Consider the following 13,321-nt stretch of genomic DNA (forward strand, 5'->3'; position numbering starts at 1 on the left):
TGTACATTGAACAGCTTAATGTAGGGAAATGTCCCAAAGATCCAATTCAAAAGAAAACTGAACTTTCTTGATTTTTTCCTTGAAAATTTTTTGCTTCTCATCCAAGAAGCTTCTCATTCATAGAGCTTTGTAATGGATGAGAAGAGAAATGTTTTCAAGAAAAAAACCCCAAGAAAGTCCAGTTGCCTTTTGAACAGCACCTTTGGGACAACCATGACCTGGATGACTTGAGAATCTCCATATAGAGGAGATTCTAGAGAAATGCTATTTCAACCAAATCACCCTATACTTAACTTTTCCCTAGAATGAGTAAATTCCTCATTCTACGAGGAATGAGTAAATGCAGTAGAAAGAAAATTGGCTTCAGAAAGGTAGAAACGTTGATCTTACTACATCTTCTTTTATTTCTCCTGTTCTAATTTTCAGAAAGAAATAATAATAAAGCAGCAGAGATTATTAGCATGATGATAATGATCACTGGCAAAATAATACATATTCTCCAGAAGGCTCAGCAATTCCCCTCTGACAGATTATTTACTGGTTATATTCTCCTAACCGGGAAAAGAAAAGTGGAAACATCACTCAGGTCTTCCCAGAAGGATTGTATAAGCTAGGTCAGATGTGAAATTGGACTCCTGCTTTTGCCTCATTTAAAAACTCCCATGGGTGGAGAAAGTGGGCTCTGCTGAGCATATTGAGGATAAATAGCAGATTCATCCCCATTATACTATTTCCTTAGACAGCCCAGATATCAATGAGTAGAGGGAAAGGCTAACCTTAAATTCTCTGAACTAAATTCAGACTCCAGGTATTTGAGGAACTGTTCTCTTCCCACTGGGTCTTTCAGAGCTTCATCCATGCCAAAGCCCCATCGCTTTACTCTTTGCTGACTTGGCTCTTTGCTGAAAGGAAAAAAACAAACCAACAATCCCTCAGACTTGTTGAAATAGCTCGATTGGCTCTATATCTGCCTCGCTATCGGGAGAAGATGGTGTGGGCCATGCAAAGTAACTTAATCACATATAGGGCTACTTCAACTGCATATTACTTTAATTGCAGTAAATATGTGCTATGCTACAGCTATGGTACAAGCAGATAACTAAAGCTTTTTTTCATGCTAAAGTTGAAAGAATGTTAATCTCCTAAATAGCATCAGTTCAGTTCAGCATTTTGGCCAAGAAAAATAATCCTATTAGTGTATTTGGTTCCACTATTATTAGACCTCTGTTGTTAGCACATTCACACGGGTGGTTATATGGAAACTGTACTATTTTCGGCATGGTGCAATTTCTCCAGCATATCTAGGGTTTTTTTCCCCTTGCGTCACAAAGTCCTACGGGGAGAGCACTGCTTGATAACACAGACAAAAGAGAATTTAGAAACATAAAAACTGGGTCCCTGCTGTAATCCTTGATTGTCCTTTACTAAGGAAAATCTTTAACAGTGGAACATTGTGAAAAATATTCTTTCTCCTTCTTTCTTGTAATCTGATTTTTTAAACTAATGCTACTGAATATTTGTTATTTATTTGGGGGGGTGAGACCAAATTTACTCCTAACATACCTTATTTCTGTTTCCCAGAAAGTAGTGTCATCTGACAGCCAAGGATTAGAAGGATCAGATGGATGCAGGAAAGGGTCGTATTCCACATACTGCTCGGTAAAACTTAATAGACTAGAAAAACACAATCAGCTAACATTTTTACAATGCATTTATTACAAAGAGTATTAAGAACCTATTTTTACAAAGCAAAGTCCTAACTAAATACATTTTTCTCAGTTATGTCAGAATCATTCATTTAATAATTGCTCCTCTTTCCCTCCCATTTTTTTGTGAGTACAGAAAATGGCAGCTTTTTTACTTTAATCAAATTCAAATACAATATACTTACCTGTCAGCAACTTTTGACATTTTTAACCGATGTCTTTCTAGCTGTATTTGCCAATATTTTATCTACAAAAGGCAAAAAACAAACAAGTGATAAAAGCAGTCTAAGGTTTGAGTAAACAGAGATAAATTTGGCCTAAGGAAAATGGAGCATTTTATATGAACTCATGGTAAGCCTTATGCATTGATCTTTTTATAAATTAAGTCAAGAGAAAGCACAATCCAGCTCAAGTAAAGACCTCATAACAGTGCAGTGGTCAGAAATATTGAAAGGACTTTTGCCATTAAATCTAAAAAGATGTGGATTTTTGCAGATCCACATACTTAAAACTTCCATTAAAGGATAATAGGATAAAAAATGCACGCAGTTTTGGGTAATTAGTCTGTATTTATGATACAAATATATTTAGTTTTGGGTAATTAGATTATCATCAATCTAAGATGACAACCCACCCTTTCACCACCCCTATAGTAACACATACAGATGTGTTCCATAATATTTATTAAAATCAGGATTCAAAGCAAGGCTCAGCATAAAAACTACTCAGAAGTTCAAGTATCTTAGTACAGTTGGATCATACCCTAAAATAAGATCAACAGTCAACAGTGCTTTGTAGTTCGTGGAAAGCTGTTGAAATATTGGGTTTGCAATAAAATATGTATGGTTCATTAGCCAAAGGATTGTTCCATGAGAAAAATTGGGGCACATAGAATCCTCATGGCTGGCAGGAACTGCAGTTGCACCTCATCCTAAGCCCTCTCCAGCCACATATCTTGAAGTTAGGGCTGCTATGACAAATATGAGAGAGGTAGAAATAATTGAGGGAAGCACAGATTGGAAATAGAAGTATCTATCTAAAGAGCCCTGGTGGCACTGTGGTTAGAATGCAGTATTGTTCGATTCTGATGTGGCTCAAGGTTAACTCAGCCTTCCATCCTTCTGAGGTTGGTAAAATGAGGACCCAGACTGTTGGGGGAAATGGGCTAACATTATAAACCACCCAGAAAGTGCTGTAAAGCACAGTGCACCAATATAAGTGTAATTGCTGTTGCTATCTATTAGAGAATAGTATTATTTTCCAGGGATTGATTCTTGAAATGCAATAGTTAGCTAGATGATAGCTAGCTAGCTAATGATGATGATGAAGATGATAGATAGATAGATAGATAGATAGATAGATAGATAGATAGATAGATAGATAGATAGATAGATGAGAGAAAGAGAGGTGCGTGTGTATAAAACACACTTACAAGCACTCACACACACAGCTATCTCTATTATCCACTGAAATCTGGAGAATATAATAGATCAAAATTATAACCTTTAATGTTTTTAGGAAAATGCATGAAATGGAAGCAACTGGTGATGGTGGTAAAATATGGCACCTTGTATAATATTTAAATGTATTGTGAATCAAACCCTGAACACAATGCTATTCCCAGATGGACATTCCTTTTCTCTCCCATCTATGTTTTCCCCACTTGCTTCCAACACTCTCAGCCAAGATTCCTCCCCTATCTGCATAAAGCCTGAGAGCCCTCTGGGGTTAGCAGTTGTGGCTCTGGACTGCCATGCATTCTGATAGACTGGAGCATTTAATTCAGTTCTGACATTTTCAAAATATTTAAAGTAATACATAATATGTTTTTTTTTTCAGAATGCAGTAAGTTCAGCATTTTGTTTTGTTACATGAGTGAGTAAACCAAATAAATATAGTCTCACAAACCTCTTGACACAATTGGTCTTCTGTGGGAGGTTTTGTTTCTGGCACTGGTGTGTATGTCGGACTATGACTTCGAATATCATTCTGTAATCCATAAACAGACTGCATATAAACATAAAAGAAAGATGTTAACACAACAGAGTTTTGCTATGCCTATGCAATTCCATCAGTGGTCATGAGGAGAAGTCAGGGTGGGCTGCTGGGGGTTCACACGGGTTCGGGAGAACCTCTAGCTAAGATTCTGTGCAGTTTGGAGAACCCCCATATCCCACTCCTGGCTGGTCCTGCCCACCCCTCCCCTCTCCTCCCAGGAGACTGAGTGTAGCCTGGTTTGGATGCAGGTAAGTGCATGGCTCAGGGAAGGTGAAAAACAGCCCTACCAGAAGTTCGGGAAGGCCGGAAATGGGCATCCGGAGGACCTCCAGAGCCTGGGGAGGCTGTTTTCACCTTCCCAGAGGCTTGAGGAAAACCTCTGGAGCCCTGGGAGGGCAAATACGCCCCCCCCCTGTGATGCAGGAAGCCACACCCACCCAGCAATCGGGCAGAGAACCCCTTGCTAAAAATTTTGAAGCCCGCCCCTGGGTGAAGCATTTGTCAATGGATACTGCCATGCTCTTCTCTATATTGCTCATCTACATGAAATCACTGAAAGAAGTCAAATGTCCGACTGGGATGAGGTCTTCTCAATAGGTGAATGAAATTCAGGTGTACATTGCTACCTTCGACCAAATCAGAAATAGTGTAGAACGCCTGAATGTCCACATCAGATGAGGCAAAACAAACCCTTGACAGAGTTGTTCTTCATCAGTAAAGAACTAGATAATTAAAAAAAACATTGGCCCTGCATTACTCTGAATAGGGTTGTAGTTCATCACTTCAGGTCTACTTGTACTGTCATCTCTGAAGAATGTAGTTCATGATTTGAGGTATACTTTACTCTCATCTTCTGCTGAAGCCACTGGTGAAAGTGTGGCCAAGGGCACTTTCATGCATGGTGTTACCTAGTTTAGGTAATGAAACATCTGCAACCAAACAACCAAGCTCGGGGAGCATCAAGGACCCCTCAGGATTTCAATCCAGAGCTACAAACAGTCTCCTCTATCAGCAAAAACAAGTATGCCACAAGGAGCTACAAACCTATGTGAGAATTATATTAACATTGATTATTGATAGAATGGTGAAGTGGAAAAGTGAATACTCTGGTGTTTTATCTGATGATCTATGAATAAAGATTTAGATTGACTGATAAAAGTAAGTTGAATGGTGTGTGTGTGGAAAAACAAGAGATGGGTTGACGAATTAATGAGAGTTAAATTTCCATTTCCATTTCCATTTCCATTTATTGAATTTATAGGCCGCCCAATCCCGGAGGACTCCAGGCAGCTTACAGAAATAAGAAATATTAATAAGGATTAAAACAAATAAGACAACAAATTAAAAGAAACACAACACAATAAATTAATTCCAATTGAACAAAAAAGTAAATGACCAGAAATCAAGAAGTATGTTGAGGTGGTTTGATCATATAGAGAATTAATGTGTATAGAAACATACCCAAATGTTTAAAGATAGGGTAAATGGATTGAATAAATGTATAAATCCCCCTTGTATAAAGTAACAGATGAATGTAAGGGAAAGAAGTATAGTTTGCAGGGTTAGAAGGGTATTGATATTAATAGATTTAAGGGAACCCTGTTTCCCTCTCTCAAATCTTAAAGTTATCTGGCTTATTGTTTCTTATTCATTTTTTGTGCCTTGTATAACATTACTTACATCAATAAGGAAGAGGTTGATGGTTAGTGTGGGAGTGTTTCTATCTATATAGAGACCCAGAAACAGCTGTTGTACTTGTGGGCTAATTTTTTTTAAAGTTACAAATGCTGTGATGGCCTATTATTTGTATACATCTTCAGGGTACGCCAAACATTTGAGATGTGACTCATTCTTGGCACAACTCTTTTACATATACACCAGCCAAAATGTCATTATAACCTACTGTAACAAAGCTGATTATTGGCTTAAACACTAATATTTTAACTGAACCACATTGCATTTTGGATTGCCATCTTATCTCATTAAAAAATGTACAATACAGTGAAATCCTAATCCAGTGTAACAAATATACGGTTTTAATTCTAATATCTGAAAATGTCATCACTTTTTTATTCTCACGTTGGATAGTTTTGTAGTCAGGACTGGGAACCTCTCTATCTCATTGCATTTACTAATTTTGTTTTTAAAAGGATGATTACTTTTCCTTCAGAGATTAAAGCAAGGGCCAATTCCTCTGTTGCATATTGCTGGAACTCACACCTGCTATAATTGTTTCAGATGTATAATTACTATTGCCAGAAAAATTTCATGAACACGATAACTAGAAATATCCATGCTGCAACATCTGTCCAAGCAGTTACTAGCCATATCAGGACTTGCAATTCCCGATTTTACAACAGATGTTCACGATGGTGACATCCATCATTAAAGTGATCTGTTCTTGATGAACAGGATAGAGGTGAGTGTTGAGTCACGAGTGCAGAAACCATTTATCGAAAGGTCATGTACCAATGTTGCATTTGCAGTCACAGAAGAAGTTCACAGGACGGCGGTCCAGAGCAGTTTATGTTATTTGCAAAAGGGTTGATTTTAATAAATCAGAATGAAGAATTGGCAAAGGGCTGGATAAGTTTTTTTCTAAACATTAAAAAAAATCTAAGTATTTATTTGGGGGGGGGGGATACTCGCTTCTACAATAAAACCAAACCGGTTTTCATTTTTTAAAGAATTTTCTATCAATAGAAGTATTATAATGGATTTCTTCACTATAAGGGTAAACAAAATATGCTTATATATACATAATTACTAAAAATAAGAACATACCTTTCTTGTTTTGTGAGGATTTCTCATTCTTGAAGACTTTTTAATATCAACTTCAGTCGTATTTACACATCCAGGCTAAAAACAAAATGTAGATAAATGTGATTGCTTTATGTTAGCATCTGAATTTTTTAAAATTCAAATTCAACATTTTTCCTCTATTATTGTAAAACATGTATACACATTAGAGTTGACTCCATTGAATAAAGGTTTTAATACTCTATAACTATCTTTAAAATTGGTCCTTGACTTACCACTATTCATTTAGTGACCATTCAAAATGGCACTGGCAAAAGTGACTTACAACCAGTATTTGCACTTACAACCATCACGGTATGTCCATGTTCATGTGATCAAAATTTGGGTGCTTCAAAATTGGCACGGATTTATGACAATTGCATTGTCATTTGCAATTGTCATAAATCAGAGTCATTTGACTGCCCTCTGTGACCTTCTCAGTGGGCTTCATACAAGCAAAGTCAATGGCAGAACCCAGGTTTACTTAACAAAACATGTTATTTAATTTAACAACTGCAAGTGATTCACTTACCAACCAGTGCAAAAAAGATAATAAAAATGGGTGTGATTTGCTTAACAACTGCCATGCTTAACAATAGAAATTGTGGTCTCAGTTGTGGTCATAACTTGAGAACTATCTGTATACACGATGATCATGAACAGTTCTTAGTCCACAACCAAATTAAGATATTCTGTTTGCTTCTGTAATTTGTTGGAATGGTTTCAGCTAGTGAATAGTCTCATAAACTCAAGCTGTCTTCATATAAATATTCTAGATGTTGTTAGACTTTGTTTCCCATGAGCCCCATACATGTAGCCTAGCAAGCAGGCAAAATTACATGATACCAACTTATATAATTATCTGTATAAAATTGCCTTTCATGATGGCACCCAAATGTATATAAAATCCCTATATCAATTACTGCTTATATCATAGAAACTCAAAGTTTTTCCATGCTTGCTTTAAAAGTAGCTATCTCCTCTATTGTAAAACAAGAAATACACTTTATTTACTCGATGAATGAGAACAGAGGTCCAACAGCAAAAGAGTTTAATGAGAAATCCCTTTCAAACTTCCCCTCAGTGTAAAACTTGGGAAGGGAACAAAAAGAAAGGAAGAAGAAGGTGAACACACAAACAAAAAATAGACAAAATAGGACACCTCCTACTGGTGGTTTTTATAACATAAAACTGAAGTTGTGGAGTCCTTGGTGCTCTCTGAGCTTGGTTGTTTGCTTGCAGATGTTTCATTACTAAATAGGTAGTTCAACCCTGAATCACATATCTTCTCTTCTACTTGAATGAACTGAAGTCATATGGAAAGGAATCAGTAGCTATGCCTTCAGATAAGAACAAAAACATACCACAAAGCTCTGCATGCCGTGTGGTATGTTCATGTTTTTGCGTGGAAACAATCTGGCAAATGTTTGCAGAAAATATAATGTGTCAGTTGTACTTGAATAAGTAGTAAGAACTATAGCAACAAATGGGCATACTTCAGCTCATGAAGATAAAAGATTTATCAGACAGACAAAGGAAATAGTACAACATGAGTTGACAGTTTCCATAGGGGAAAACCAAGCAATGGAATTGTCCCCATGGGTAAGCAGGATCACAAAAAGCAAGAAATCGCGAACAGCCCAGAAGACAGAAATACAATTTAAAATTATTTTCATAGGGTAGAGAAATAGGTAAAAATAAAGAATGAAATTCAAGAAACTTACAACGCTCTTCACACAGAGATGAGATGCATAGGTGTAGCATCTGAGATACCTAGTTTGGTAATAAAGTGCTTATAACAAATAACAATTTTGGAATAATATTGACTGCAAACCAAATAAGTGTCAGCATCATGAACTAGCTGCAAAAAAGGCATGTGGAATTTTAGGACATGTAGGCATATAATATCTTCCAAAGGACGAGAAATAATTGTTCCATTTTATTCTGCATTGATCAGACGCCAACTTGAGGTTTGTGCCTAGTTTTTTGCACCCTACTTTAAAAAGCATTCAGACTAATCAGAAGAGGTTCAGAGAAGATCGATTTTGTTAATCAGGGAGCTAGAAATCAAGTTATTTGAGGAAGGTGAAAGAACTGGGATATTTAGCCTTGAGAACAGAAGACCGATGAGGGACACAATAGCATTCTTTGTATATCTAAAAAGACATTACAGAGAAGAAGGTAAAGATGAGTCATTGTTCTACATCCAAAACATGGGAAAATGGATTTCAGCTACTTTTAAATTCAGAATAGATTCTGATTGAATAAGAAGTTTAAAAAATTCTGACAGTAAGAGCAGTCTGATAGTGGAACCAATTGCCCAGAAACTTATCTTTGCTGGGTGTGTTCAAGTAGAAGCTTTCTGTGAGGAATCATTTATTTAACTTTTGGCATTGAGGAAGATGTTAGACCTGAAGATCTAAAAGGCCTTTTCTAACTTCATGATTGCGTGATTAAATATTATAATCAAATGGCAAATAAATATAGGGCTATTGATCCACTGCTCCCATCAGTAACCATAAAGCATCTGTTTTTCATTTTACAAGCATGGATTTGTAATTACTTTATTGAATTTAATTAAATCTTCTTGTTGCAATTGCTGCTTTATATGTCACGGGCTCAGGGGACGGTTTGGCAAACATATTTAGACACTTTGGGAGAATGTCACAGCCTGGATATGATGCGATATGATTTTAAGTTAGTATGTCCTTTAGCATCATTGTAAGTTTTATAGTAAAATAATAAATATACATGCAACCAAGTTGCTGGTCCCAATTGTCGAGGACTACTTTTACAATGGAACAAGCACAGTATACCCCTCCCCCACTTCCAATTTGACTATACACAGAGAGAGATGCAATTTCCATACTTATTCACATATACTGCATCTTCCTTTCATAAGTCTTACATTCACATGGAAATATATAACCTCCCACCCATAAGAAAAATTATATGCAGATAGATAGATACACATTCTTGAATACAACCATCACTACTCATTCACACACATACTTGTTATTTTTATAAAAATGGAAGACTTGAAAAGAGAGGCAGCATATATAGGCTGTTACTTTTTAATCTTTTACTTATACTATTCCATTTAATTAGGATTGGCATATCTTCCTTAACTAATGCTGTCTCACTCAGTCACTCAGTCAGTCAAATAAGCATGTTGGTTTTATGTATGAATACAGAATAGGATGACTGGCATCAACCAGAGATCCCGCTGATATTGGAAATAGTATCTAATAAAACAAACATGTTTGTAAACATGGAGGTCATGCAGTATAGTTCATTCAAGACAATCCCATCTCTCCAGTGCATGATTCAGAAAACAACTTGAATAAGTAAGAGGATTTCCTCAAAATCACAAACAGTTCTGGTATTTCTCAGACCAGCTATTTTTAAAAGCTCAGGAACCTGTCACAGTCCAGATAATGTCACTGGGAGGATAAAAAATCTTGCCCCTGCAGTTTACCTAGATTCCTTTCAGTCGGGTTTCAGGCCTGGTTAAAGCACGGAAACTGCTTTGGTCGCGCTGATCGATGATCTCTGGCGAGCCAGGGATAGGGGTCACCCCTCTATCCTTGTGCTCCTTGACCTCTCAGCGGCCTTCGATACCATCAACCATGGTATCCTTCTGCGACGGTTGCGAGAGGTGGGAGTGGGAGGCACCGTCCTTTGGTGGTTCTCCTCCTACCTCTCGGACAGGTCACAGTCGGTGTTGGTCGGAGGGCAGAGGTCGACCCCAAGGCCCCTCAACTATGGGGTGCTGCAGGGTTCGGTCCTGTCCCCCCTCCTATTTAACATCTACATGAAGCAGCTGGATGAGATCTTACGCCAGCACGGGATTAAGTACCACCAAGACGCAGACGATACGTGGTTGTATCTGTCCGCCCCGTGCCAACTCAGCGAAGCAGTAGAAGTGATGTGCCAGTGCCTGGAGGCTGTTAGGGTCTGGATGGGAGCAAACAAGTTGGCACTCAATCCAGACAAGACCAAGTGGCTTCTGATGTTCCCTCCCAAAGATTGGCCAACTATTCCATCTCTCAGGCTGGGGGGTGAAATTATACGCCCCTCAGAGAGGGTTCGCAATTTGGGAACTTCCTGGGAGGAGCCTGCTGGTGGTGGCAGCAAAAAAATCAGCTGCCTCCGAATTCCTGGCTACGTACCTGTTTAGAGGATCTTCCATCTGACGTCTTATCAGGTTTTCTTATCCTTCAGGCAAGAAGGAAAGAAGAAATTGTTTTGCTGGCAAATGCTCTTCGATTTTTGCAGCTTTTGTGCTTGCAGGGAAAGGGGGGCTAGCCCAAGGCAGAACGGCTGTCCATGCTGGGAACTTCAAACTGCCTTGTGCGGGACAAAGTAGGTCTCCCCCACTCAGTTCAAAGTTTTGTTTGATTTAATCTTATCACGAGCTGAATCCGTTTGCGTGGACAATAATTGTTTATCAACATTTTAGCTTCTTTTCTTTTTCTCCTCCGAAAAATTATTTACTTAGAGGCTTTTAAAATGGCGCCGAGCAGGCTGGTTTCTCCGGTAATAACGAACACTTTTTGTTAATTGTCACAAGAATTCAAAACAAAAGAGATTGCTTATCATCTGTTTTGGTTTCACAATAGGCCAGCAGAAGCTTTTTAATTAGTTTCATTTCTACAAGAATTTTACTCCTTCATTAATCTTGCTTATCTGGAAGTTAAATGGTGATGAATCTGCTGAACGGTCTTGTTACAATGTTTACTCACTGAAAGTTTAGCCAAGCCTTAAACTTCAAAATAAAAGGGGAACTCAGCCTCTTTACTTAAAGGTGCATTCTGCACCTAATAACTGCAGCAAGACTGTTGGTGGCGCAATATTGGAAGGAGGAAGACTTGCCTACAATCCAAGAATGGACATTGAAAGTGACAAACTTAGCCGAGATGGCTAAAATATCGGCATATCTTAAAGATCATTCAAATGAGAGATATAAACGAGACTGGAAAAAATGGATTGACTATATACAAAATAAATACGGGACCAAGAAATTCCAGTTAGCCTACGCTTAAGATCAGAAATGATTTAAACTGTTAAAAGTTAGTTCAGTAAGAAGAAGCTAAGGTCAATGTAGAATGTCATTAATTTCTTTATTTCTTTTTTCTCAATAGATTTTAGACTGTGTTAGTTAAAAATCCATACCGTGTACGGGTTCTGGGAAGTCAGGGGGGGAAGGAGGAGGGGGGTTGGGGGGTGGAGGGAGGGAGGGGCACACAAAAAAAATTGTACTTCAATGTCTTAATGATTGACAAATGATGAAATATTTGTGTGTTTTTTTTAAAGAAATAAAATAAATATTTGACAAGAAAAAAAAGAGAGGGTTCACAATTTGGGAGTCCTCCTGGATCCCCAGCTGACTTTAGAACACCATTTGTCGGCTGTGACCAGGGGGACCTTTGCCCAGGTTCACCTGGTGCACTAATTGCGACCCTACCTGGATCGGGAGGCTCTTCAGACAGTCACTCACGCCCTTGTGACCTCAAGATTGGATTACTGTAACCCGCTCTACATGGGGCTGCCCTTGAAGAGTGTTCAAAAACTTCAGTTAGTCCAGAACGCAGCCGCGTGAGCGATTGTGGGTGCACCCAGGTACACCCATGTCACACCTATCCTCTGCGAGCTGCACTGGCTACCCATAAGTCTCTGGACCCGCTTCAAGGTGCTGGTCGTTACCTATAAAGCCCTACTTGGCATCGGACCTGGGTACCTAAGAGACCGGCTCATGCCAATTACCTCCCATAGACTGATTAGATCTCACAGGTTAGGTCTCCTCTGGATTCCATCTGCCAGCCAATGTCGGCTGGCGACTCCCCAGGGGAGAGCCTTCTCTGTTGCAGCTCCAGCCCTCTGGAATGACATCCCCATGGAGATCTGGACCCTTACTACCCTCCTGGCCTTCCGCAAAGCCACCAAGTCCTGGCTGCTCCAGCAGGCCGGGGGGCTTGTGAAACATCCAGCCCCACGGAAACTGTGAATGTTGCGTTTTTTTTAAGTGTCTTGGATTGGGCAGCATACAAGACAAATAAACTAAACTAAACTAAACTAAACTAAACTACATTTTCCTCAAACCCTTTACTCGCTCCTAATGTTCTAATGCTGTAGTGCTCCATAGCCACAGCATGAAGCATTTTCCTTCCTTTTCTCTAACTGTTGTAACAATAGTTATAGAGAGAAAGGCAAAAGATAGCTTTCCCTCCCCTCTTCCTGCCATTCCTTCGGCAATCGATAAATAGATAAATCTATGCCCAAAACAATTAAACCACAAACCAACTCTCAAACCAACCAAATCTCTCCAGAACAGCTTAAGTCAAAAGACTGATCAGCCCAAGAAGAAAAACAGGAATGAACATAAGGTGTAAGGATTATAACAGCCACTATGTAGGCCAGACAGACAGAAGACAAGCATAGCATACCCATGAGCACCAACTAACAGTCAGAAGATGGGATGAAAACTCCTTAATCTTATGACACATGGACAGACTCAACCACAGTTTTAGCTGGGAATGTGAGAGCATCCTAGACCAAACCAAGTCAAAGATACTAAGGAATTCCTGGAAGCTTGGAATTCAGAAAAATCAGCCATCAATAGAAACATTAAAAATAAACCATATTTACACACAATTCAAAAGATATAACAAAAATAGTTAGGAAGGAAACAAAAAGACCACCCAGCAGCCAACACCCAAATAAGGGGAATTCATGCCAGGTAAACAATCAAGTGGAAAACAATACCATAATTGTTAGATAAGCTCCCCGTTGGGAGAGTGAATACGTTCAGCGAAGCG

At 38.7% G+C, this 13,321-nt stretch overlaps 1 protein-coding gene across 12 annotated transcripts in view; it reads right to left on the reverse strand.

Moving 5' to 3' along the window:
- RGS7 (regulator of G protein signaling 7) overlaps window positions 1-13,321 on the reverse strand; it is a 194,460-nt gene that overhangs the window by 19,260 nt on the left and 161,879 nt on the right. For 9 of the 12 annotated variants that reach the window (XM_032216318.1, XM_032216325.1, XM_032216316.1 and 6 more), the window contains 5 exons: window positions 6,489-6,563; window positions 3,615-3,713; window positions 1,892-1,953; window positions 1,564-1,674; window positions 777-902 (listed from right to left, as the gene is read on the reverse strand). In XM_032216318.1, coding sequence (XP_032072209.1) covers window positions 777-902; window positions 1,564-1,674; window positions 1,892-1,953; window positions 3,615-3,713; window positions 6,489-6,563 — 473 coding nt within the window. The remainder of the gene's footprint in view (window positions 1-776; window positions 903-1,563; window positions 1,675-1,891; window positions 1,954-3,614; window positions 3,714-6,488; window positions 6,564-13,321) is intronic. The other 3 variants (XM_032216323.1, XM_032216321.1, XM_032216319.1) reach the window with 2 other exon arrangements.

The sequence above is a fragment of the Thamnophis elegans genome, chromosome 4 (assembly GCF_009769535.1).
Source record: "Thamnophis elegans isolate rThaEle1 chromosome 4, rThaEle1.pri, whole genome shotgun sequence".
Classification (NCBI taxonomy): domain Eukaryota; kingdom Metazoa; phylum Chordata; class Lepidosauria; order Squamata; family Colubridae; genus Thamnophis; species Thamnophis elegans.